Source organism: Bufo gargarizans, chromosome 7 (genome assembly GCF_014858855.1).
Source record: "Bufo gargarizans isolate SCDJY-AF-19 chromosome 7, ASM1485885v1, whole genome shotgun sequence".
NCBI classification, from domain to species: Eukaryota; Metazoa; Chordata; class Amphibia; order Anura; family Bufonidae; genus Bufo; species Bufo gargarizans.
In genome coordinates, this window is record NC_058086.1 from 25,677,378 (window position 1) to 25,687,572 (window position 10,195).

At 49.1% G+C, this 10,195-nt stretch overlaps 1 protein-coding gene and 1 long non-coding RNA gene across 3 annotated transcripts in view; one reads left to right on the forward strand and one right to left on the reverse strand.

Annotated features, from left to right (window-relative positions):
* Positions 1 to 7,307, reverse strand: part of LOC122944032 — a 94,328-nt gene extending 87,021 nt beyond the window's left edge. Inside the window, exons 1-2 of one of the 2 annotated variants that reach the window (XR_006390922.1) lie at positions 7,293 to 7,307; positions 7,077 to 7,170 (exon numbers count right to left, since the gene is read on the reverse strand). This is a non-coding gene — a long non-coding RNA (uncharacterized LOC122944032). Of the gene's footprint in view, positions 1 to 7,076; positions 7,171 to 7,284 lie in introns of both variants that reach the window. The other variant, XR_006390923.1, reaches the window with a different exon arrangement.
* Positions 7,308 to 7,983: 676 nt separating this feature from the next.
* LOC122944126 (laminin subunit beta-2-like) overlaps positions 7,984 to 10,195 on the forward strand; it is a 49,222-nt gene continuing 47,010 nt past the window's right edge. The window contains exon 1 of the mRNA XM_044302356.1: positions 7,984 to 8,008. Coding sequence (XP_044158291.1) covers positions 7,984 to 8,008 — 25 coding nt within the window. The remainder of the gene's footprint in view (positions 8,009 to 10,195) is intronic.

Genomic DNA, 10,195 nt, shown 5'->3' on the forward strand with positions numbered 1-10,195 from the left:
TAGATGTGAGAACAAACAGAAAGGGCTAAAGGTGGGGAAGCGTGCCAAGTTCTAAGAAGACAACGTTAGATTACTTTAAGATGGGGGGGTGACAACGACCTCACCCAGGGATGTGCGCAAAAAGACAACCAAGACTTTATTGTTGTTATTGGATTTGCTTTTAACAGTTTTGCATTTCAGTTTGATGCCTGAGGGAGGGCGTTTGATGAGAGGACGTGCACATTTTATATGATTGTTGTTTTTTGGATCTTGTGAGTAGAATAAACCCTTGTATCCCCAGTTGGCCGTACTTCACTATGTCGGGCCTTTTCTTCTGTTCTCTAGGAGATTAGAGCATTGACTTTTGTGATAATCCACGCAGGATACTGAGGAATAACATCGCAGAGACGCTCCTTTTTTACTCTTAAATGTGAACTTACACCTAGTCTGAGCAGCGCGGTTTTCTCTTTTTGTTTGGTTTTCAGTTCATTGTGAAAGGAGCCCACCTCACAACGAAGACCGCAGCGCATGTAGTGAACATGGATTCAGGACTGCAGTTTTGTTGCAGATTGTGTGTTAGGGCTCGTTCACACGAACGTGTGATGCCCGTTGCTGTATTGCGGGACCCGCAATACACGGGCGCCGTTCCGTGGCCATTCCGCATCACGGATGCGTACCCATTCTTTTCAATGGGTCCGCAAATCCGGAGATGCGGAACGGAAGCACGGAACGGAACGCTTTCTGGGGTTCCGTTCCACCGCACCCCAAAAAGATAGAGCAAGTTCTATCTTTTTGCGGAACGGAAGGATTGAGGACCCACTCAAGTGAATGGGTCTGCGATCCCCATGCGCCTGCCCCACAGACGGTGCCAGTGCATTGGGGACCGCAAGTTCGTGTGAACGAGCCCTTAGTTTGTTCTTTTTTATAAAAAATTTTATAATTTTTTTTATTTAAGTTTTTGTTTATTTAGTTAGGATTGGGTGTATTTGTTTATTTGTCACTGTATTTTATTTGTATATAAGTTACCAGTTTACTTATCCCCCAAACTACCATTATGGTCTTTGCCGGCCGTTCCACAAGACCAGCAGAATAAAATGTACCGGGCTTGGAGAGAAAAAGGGATAAAATCACGACAGGATATATTGACCACATCAGGACCAGTGATGGCCAGTTCGCATTGCTTGCCCGCATTGTTCACCAGTCCGGCGAGGCACAGGTAAGCCCTTACCTGTGCCTCGAGCCGGTCTGAAAACAAATGCGGTCACCGGGAGCAGGCAGTTCCGAGAACAGCCCGATGAAGGTTCTCGGAACTGCCTGCTCCCGCTGACCGCACTTGTTTTCAGACCGGCTCGTGCACAGGCACAGGTAAGGGCTAACCTGTGCCTCGCCGGACTGGTGAAAAAAGATGGCAACCCGCATATGTTCGCGGTCGAACAATGCGAACTGGCCATCACTAATCAGGACATCAGATCATGTCCTGGAAAGACCAATTAGCACCGCCACACTATCTCCCATTTTAACAAATAAAATAATTTTGTAAATCACAGTCGGTGGAGATGGGAGAGCAAGATAGACTGACAGGGTTTGCGGCCCTGTTGGGCACTGACGATAGTATTGTGGCGCTCTCAGAATTATATAGGAAGATTCAAAACATACACTCCATAGGCTTAGTGAAGGGAGCCTTTGACAAAAGGGAACTGGGAGATAGAGAGCGAGCAAGAAAAATGAGAGACGGTATGGATCTGATACGACGGGCGATCTCTAATGAACAATGGCGAGAGACAACTGAGAATAATGCACAAGGCAACATATGTATTTGACCTTACCTATAGGGAGGCCACAGAGCACTATATTAGACAGCGTCCCAAGAGCGAGGCTTCTGCGTGGTCTACTTACCTGCCCAGATCTGCACAAGCCATACAGTATATAGAGGCGGTGTGGGAATATCGGTCCGGCAAAACCCGCAGCAATGCATCGTCCACTATGTAATGGGAGACCAAGACCGCGAGGCGTCTGCCTTGGTGGCAGAAGGAGGGATACATGTTACTTAGGGTGGTTAAAAAATGTATATTAAGGTCCCTTTTCAAGCATCAGTTCTGCGTTGCGTGAAAAAAGCAGCGTGTTCTAAATTCTGCCTTTTTCACTCAGTGAATGGAACTTTAGTGAAAAACGCATTGCATCCGAATGTAACCTGGACGCGGTCAGGGTTCAATGCGTTTTTCACTGATGGTTTCTAGGAGATGTCGTTTGTAAACCTTCAGTTTTTTATCATGCGCGTGAAAAACGCATCAAAACGCATTGCACCCGCGAAAAAAACTGAACAACTGAACGCAATCGCAGACAAAACTGACTGGACTTTCTTGCGAAATGGTGCGAGTTTCACTGAACGCATCCGTGTGAAAGAGGCTTAAGGGCACCGGCGGTGTGCACCCCGTATCACGGATGTGGACCCATTCACTTGAATGGGTCCGCAAACCCGGAGATGTGGTGTGGAAGCACGGATTGGAACCCCACAGAAGCACTACGGAGTGGTGCCTCCGCAGTGCAAAAAAGTAGTGCATGCATTACTTTTTTGCGGTGTGGACCGTCGGATGCGGATCCCCTTCAAGTGAATGGGTCCGCGATCCTCATGCGACTGCCCCGCGAAATTTGTGGTCCGCAGAACGGGCACGGAGCCCTTACTTTCGTGGGCATGAGCCCTAAGGCACTGGTTACAACCAGAGACCCCCTCATGGGAAGAAGTAATAGGGGCTATGAAACAATTAGAGACTGAATACTGAGCGTGATAAAGAAAAAGCCACAGACAGACAGAAAAAAAATAATTGGAGAACGGTTATTGAATTCGCTTTGACAGATGTGGAAATAAAGAAATTGATGTTCCCCTTTAAGCAAACACAGTGGTATGCGGAGGCCCAAATGAGAGGAACGCTGGGTGAACTAGATCCATAGATAAGACGATCGAGTTATTATTATCATTTATTATTAAAGCGCCATTCGTTCCATAGCGCTGTACATATGAGGAGCGGTGCACATACATAATACAGACACTAAGCATGAACAAGACGAGTTACAGACCGGTACAGAAGAGGGCTCTGCCCGCGAGGCTTACAATCTACATGGTATGGCAGAAGGACACAGTAGGTGCGGGTGAAGCTGGTCGTGGCGGTATAGAGGCAGCAGGGTCACGGGTTGTCGGCTTGTCTGAAGAGGTGGGTTTTCAGGTTTCTCTTGAAGGATTCCACTGTCGGTGAGAGTCTGATATGTTGGGGCAGCGAGTTCCAGAGTATGGGGGATGCACGGGAGAAATCCTGGAGGCGATTGTGGGAAGAGGTGATAAGAGGAGAGAAGGAGGTCTTGTGAGGATCGGAGAGTGCGTGTGGGGGTGTATCGGGAAAGTAGCTCAGAGATGTAGGGAGGGGACAGGTTATGGACGGCCTTGTATGTATTTGTTAGTATTTTGAAGTGAATTCGCTGGGCAATGGGGAGCCAGTGAAGGGATTGGCAGAGGGGAGAGGCAGAGGAGTAATAGGGTGAGAGGTGGATTAGTCAGGCAGCAGAGTTGAGGATAGATTGGAGGGGTGCGAGAGTGCTAGATAGAAGGCCACAGAGGAGGATGTTGCAGTAGTCTAGCTGGGAGATGATGAGGGCATGTACAAGCATTTTCGCAGATTCAAAGTTGAGGAAAGTGCGGATGCGGGAGATGTTTTTGAGTTGGAGGCGGCAGGTGGTGGAAAGGGCTTGGATGTGCGGTCGGAAGGAGAGGGCAGAATCCAAGGTCACTCCAAGGCAGCGGACTTAGTTTACCGGGGAGAGTGTGCAGCCATTGATCACGATAGACAGGTCTGTTGGAGGGGGGGGGGGGAGATGTGCAAGATGGGGGAAAGATGATGAGTTCTGTTTTATCCATGTTAAGTTTTAGAAAGCGAGAGGAGAAGAAGGAGGATATGGAAGATAGACATTGTGGGATTCTGGATAGTAAGGTGGTGATGTCTGGACCAGAGAGGTAGATCTGTGTGTCGTCAGCATAAGAGTGATACTGAAAGCCATGGGACTGTCCCAGGCCGAGGGTGTAAATAGAGAAGAGCAGGGGTCCTAGGACAGAGTCTTGCAGGACATCAACAGAGAGGGAATGAGACGAGGAGGTGGTGCGGGACTGGGAGACGCTAAAAGTCCGGTCTGTGAGGTGTGGTGTGATCCAGGAGAGGGCCAGGCCAATGATGCCAAGAGATGAGAGAGCCTGTAACAGAAGGGAGTGGTCGACAGTGTCAAAGGCAGAGGACAGGTCAAGGAGAAGGAGGGCAGAGTAATGGAGAAGGCAGAGGACAGGTCAAGGAGAAGGAGGGCAGAGTAATGGAGAAGGCAGAGGACAGGTCAAGGAGAAGGAGGGCAGAGTAATGGAGAAGGCAGAGGACAGGTCAAGGAGAAGGAGGGCAGAGTAATGGAGAAGGCAGAGGACAGGTCAAGGAGAAGGAGGAGGACAGAGTAATGGAGAAGGCAGAGGACAGGTCAAGGAGAAGGAGGAGGACAGAGTAATGGAGAAGGCAGAGGACAGGTCAAGGAGAAGGAGGAGGACAGAGTAATGGAGAAGGCAGAGGACAGGTCAAGGAGAAGGAGGAGGACAGAGTAATGGAGAAGGCAGAGGACAGGTCAAGGAGAAGGAGGAGGACAGAGTAATGGAGAAGGCAGAGGACAGGTCAAGGAGAAGGAGGAGGACAGAGTAATGGAGAAGGCAGAGGACAGGTCAAGGAGAAGGAGGAGGACAGAGTAATGGAGAAGGCAGAGGACAGGTCAAGGAGAAGGAGGAGGACAGAGTAATGGAGAAGGCAGAGGACAGGTCAAGGAGAAGGAGGAGGACAGAGTAATGGAGAAGGCAGAGGACAGGTCAAGGAGAAGGCAGAGGACAGGTCAAGGAGAAGGACAGAGTAATGGAGAAGGCAGAGGACAGGTCAAGGAGAAGGAGGAGGACAGAGTAATGGAGAAGGCAGAGGACAGGTCAAGGAGAAGGAGGAGGACAGAGTAATGGAGAAGGCAGAGGACAGGTCAAGGAGAAGGAGGAGGACAGAGTAATGGAGAAGGCAGAGGACAGGTCAAGGAGAAGGAGGAGGACAGAGTAATGGAGAAGGCAGGTCAAGGAGAAGGAGGAGGACAGAGTAATGGAGAAGGCAGAGGACAGGTCAAGGAGAAGGAGGAGGACAGAGTAATGGAGAAGGCAGAGGACAGGTCAAGGAGAAGGAGGAGGACAGAGTAATGGAGAAGGCAGAGGACAGGTCAAGGAGAAGGAGGAGGACAGAGTAATGGAGAAGGCAGAGGACAGGTCAAGGAGAAGGAGGAGGACAGACTAATGGAGAAGGCAGAGGACAGGTCAAGGAGAAGGAGGAGGACAGAGTAATGGAGAAGGCAGAGGACAGGTCAAGGAGAAGGAGGAGGACAGAGTAATGGAGAAGGCAGAGGACAGGTCAAGGAGAAGGAGGACAGAGTAATGGAGAAGGCAGAGGACAGGTCAAGGAGAAGGAGGAGGACAGAGTAATGGAGAAGGCAGAGGACAGGTCAAGGAGAAGGAGGAGGACAGAGTAATGGAGAAGGCAGAGGACAGGTCAAGAAGAAGGAGGAGGACAGTAATGGAGAAGGCAGAGGACAGGTCAAGGAGAAGGAGGACAGAGTAATGGAGAAGGCAGAGGACAGGTCAAGGAGAAGGAGGACAGAGTAATGGAGAAGGCAGGACAGGTCAAGGAGAGGAGGACAGAGTAATGGAGAAGCAGGCAGAATGGAGAAGGCGGACAGAGTAATGGAGAAGGCAGAGGACAGGTCCAAGGAGAAGGCGGAGGACAGAGTAATGGAGAGGCAGAGGACAGGTCAAGGAGAAGGAGGAGGACAGAGTCATGGAGAATGCAGAGACAGGTCAAGGAGAAGGAGGACAGAGTAATGGAGACGGCAGAGGCCAGGTCAATGGAGAAGGAGGACAGAGTAATGGGAGAAGGCAGAGGACAGGTCAAGGAGAAGGAGGACAGAGTAATGGAGAAGGCAGAGGACAGAGTAATGGAGAAGGAGGACAGAGTAATGGAGAAGGCAGAGGACAGGTCAAGGAGAAGGAGGACAGAGTAATGGAGAAGGCAGAGGACAGGTCAAGGAGGACAGAGTAATGAAGAAGGCAGAGGACAGGTCAAGGAGAAGGAGGACAGAGTAAGGGCTGTTTCACACGAGCGGATGCCGTGCGTTGCATCCGCTCCGTGAAAGAGTGCCAAGACCCGATGCAGACTGCAGAGGCACGGAGCATTAACATGACTGATAATGCTCCATGCCTCTGCAGTCTGCATCGGGTCTTGGCACTCTTTCAGGGAGCAGATGCCACGCATGGCATCCGCTCGTGTGAAACAGCCCTAATGGAGAAGGCAGAGGACCGGTCAAGGAGAAGGAGGACAGAGTAATGTTTTTTGGTTTGGGCTGTTAGTAGGTCATTGGTGACTTTGGTAGAAGATCACGGGGCACAGTCATGGCTGAAGATATTGTAATGATACGCTGTTTTTGTACTGTATTATTTTTTTCACTATATTATAAAATATTTAAAACTTGTATTAAAACACAATATTTGTAAAAAGCAAAAAAAAATAAATGCCTCATTAAAAAACGCATGACAAAAAAAAACAAAAAACGACAAACCAAATTGGACCTCACAGGTCGGAGAGCCCCTTAAGTGCTGGGTCCATGGGACCAGCCGACCATCTAATGTGTATGGGGGGTGGGGGTGGGGGTTGGATTTCTACCTGCCCAGTCCTATTGTTGGCGTCTGGCAGCAGTTTATTCCTCGCCACCTATTCAGAAGACGTGCACACTTGGCCGGGCCCAGCATGCATGTGTCTGGGGGCACTGGGGCTACGAGACAAACCAGCATTCAGCGAACAGATATCTAGAACGTACGGCCAACCTTATACCCAACCCCGACCAATCCAGCTGTATTCCCTGACATAAGCGTCGCACGAGCACCGCTTATCTCCCGTTCCGTTTTCTTCCTTCTACACATTTCTGTGCCGTCTGATAATCCGGAATATCTGATAATCTGGCACCTATCAGCTCCAACAGTGACTGATAAAAGGAATCACCTGGAAAGTCCTGCACTGGCCACGTGTCAGCTCCAAGAGGTCTGCTGAGAGACTGGAACGGACCTTCAGCTGTGACAAACATTAGGTCTTTAGTCTGTGGAATGAAACAAGAAAGTCTCCAGTCACTGACAGCAAGCAGGTGACCTATTGAAACTGAAATGATAGTCGAAGCGTAAATCTAGACAAGCCCTTGAAGGGCAGCTCCGACCTCCTCACCTCCCGCGCTTTCCCATAAAAGGGGGGGGGGGGAGAGATAAACAAGAAAAGCGGTCACGTGACCAAAACAAACCGTTGACGTCACCCAGCCCCTGAGGAGGAAGGAGTTGGTCACGTGCCCCGGTCCCAAAGCCTCCTCCCACCCCCTGGCCGCGTCACATGACCCCGGGAGAGCCCCGGTCACGTGTTGGGACTGTGCTCGGCTTCAGGAAGTGCGGGCGGCGGGGGCTGCGGATGGTTGTCAGGCTCTGGAGGAGGAGGGGCGCGCTGCACGGCGACTAGCGGCCCGGCCACGGCCTGTGGTACCACAGCTAGCCGCTCAGGGGGAGCTGCTACACGGGCTGCCGGCGGGGACTGACCTCGTCACGGGGAGAGGCCTCCTGCGGCCTTACTGCCGCTCAGCTGTGGTGACTGGAGGAGGCTCGGGGTGAGTCAGCGCCGGCCACAGATGTGTGCATATAACCTGTAGAGAGGTATGGCGAGACTGTGCTGTATAGTGGACGGTTATTACAGTATGTATAGGTGCACGGTATGGCGGTGTAAATACTAGCTGTGTGTAAATAAGGTTTCTATCCTGTAGTGTAAAGTTGAGCTGAACTGTATACACTTGGGGGCATTTATTAAACTGGAGTAAAGTAGAGCTGGGTCAGTTGCCCCTAGCAACCAATCAGATTGCACCTTTCATTTCGCAATGGAGTTGGCAAAAATGAAAGGTGGTATCTGATTGGTTGCTATGGGAACTGACCCAGCTCTACTTTACACCAGTTTAATAAATGACCCCAAGTGTTTCTAGGATACAGTGCTGTCTGCCCGTTCTCTTCTATAGTGTCATATATTGTGTATGCACTTTGTGCTGCTGAAACTGACTACTGCGTTCAATTCCAGTGTGCCTGTCGGACAACATGTGGCCAGTGTATGCCATGGGGAATGTATACATTACACTATGTAAGATGAGAGTATGACATGAAATGCAGGGAAAACCGCTGCTCATGTACAAACCAGTTAAATCATATTCTGTGAGTACTTTGTTACATACTGTACAGAAACACATTATACTCCAGAGCTGCACTCACTATTCTGCTGGTGCAGTCACTGTGTACATACATTACATTACTTAATATCCTGTACTGATCCTGAGTTACATCCTGTATTATACTCCAGAGCTGCACTCACTATTCTGCTGGTGCAGTCACTGAGTACATACATTACTTATCCTGTATTACATCCTGTATTATACTCCAGAGCTGCACTCACTATTCTGCTGGTGCAGTCACTGTGTACATACATTACATTACTTAATATCCTGTACTGATCCTGAGTTGCATCCTGTATTATACTCCAGAGCTGTACTCTCTATTCTGCTGGTGCAGTCACTGAGTACATATATTACTTGTCCTGTACTGATCCTCAGTTACATCCTGTACTATACTCCAGAGCTGCGCTCACTATTCTGCTGGTGCAGTCACTGTGTACATACATTACATTACTTATCCTGTATTATACTCCAGAGCTGTACTCACTATTCTTCTGGTGCAGTCACTGTGTGCATACGTTACATTACTTATCCTGTACTGATCCCGAGTTACATCCTGCATTATACTTCAGAGCTGCAGTCACTGTGTACATACATTACTTATCCTGTACTGATCCCGAGTTACATCCTGTATTATACTTCAGAGCTGCACTCACCGTTCTGCTAGTGGAGTCACTGTGTACATACATTATTTATCCTGTACTACTAGTATACATATGACCAGAGCAAACCCTGTGCGATCTGCGAAAAAGCAGGGGATGCTGGGAGATCTCGGCACTAGCATCAGCAGAATTGTGAAAACTGTTGAGTGTAAGGACTGATTCACACAACTGCGATCCGTCTCGGAAACACACGGCCTGTGTGTCGGCTGCTTCTTCCTGACTGTATTATAGCGATTCATGGTGCAGCCATTTCATATCTGATTGGGGTTGTATTATACTGTGCTCACATGATGATGGTGGTACATGAGTACAGTACTATGGAGCCGCGATCATATAGGTACTGACAGCGTCAGAAATCACTATGATGCAGTTTAGGTCGGGGGGGGATGTGGCGGCACATGGACTATGTTTCTCGGGGCGATCACGGTTGCGTTCCCAGCTGGCTGTTACATGGCCAGTGATATCCTGCAATGGAAATGCCTGACTGTCTGTGGCTTCCCTCACAAAACAAGGTGTTTGACAGGGGTGCTGGGAGCAGGACATCGCCATCTGATAGGACAGTCCCATTAAAGGGGTATCCTGGTTATAGGAAGTTATCCCCTATCCTGTGGCTCATTATATCGGTGGGTGTTCTACCACTGGGAGTACCCCCCAGAAATGGACAGAGCGAATGGTTGGAAATGCACATCTCCTCTCCATTGTTTTCTATGAGAGTTCCGGAGATAGCAGAGTACAGCACTTGGCTAACTTTCTGTAACCGGAATACCCCTTTAAGCCCTTAAAGGGGACCTGTCAGCAGATTTGTACCTATGACACTGGATGGCCTGTTCCCGCTACACTTGCATTGAGAGGAACAGGCAGAGAACATGTAATCACACCTGGCCCTGTCAGTGTAGAGGGTGCTGTAGATAATTTTGTACTCCGCACACCTTGGATCCAGTGTGGGTGCCTGTGAGAGTGGTTTAGACAATATAAGTTAAATCCACGGCACTCCAAATTTTTTTTAGCAAAATAAAGTTTCACATTTTAATTTTTAGTATACAGAATATCGTTCATGTACATCCAGTGCAAGTCATAGTGCAATTCATTTACATATAGTAAGTATGTGCCATATCAGATAATTCCCGAACGTTTCGGTCTGTACGACCTTCTTCAGCGGGCTCTAGAGAAATATATAACGTGCATATGATGTGATTACAGCAAATTTT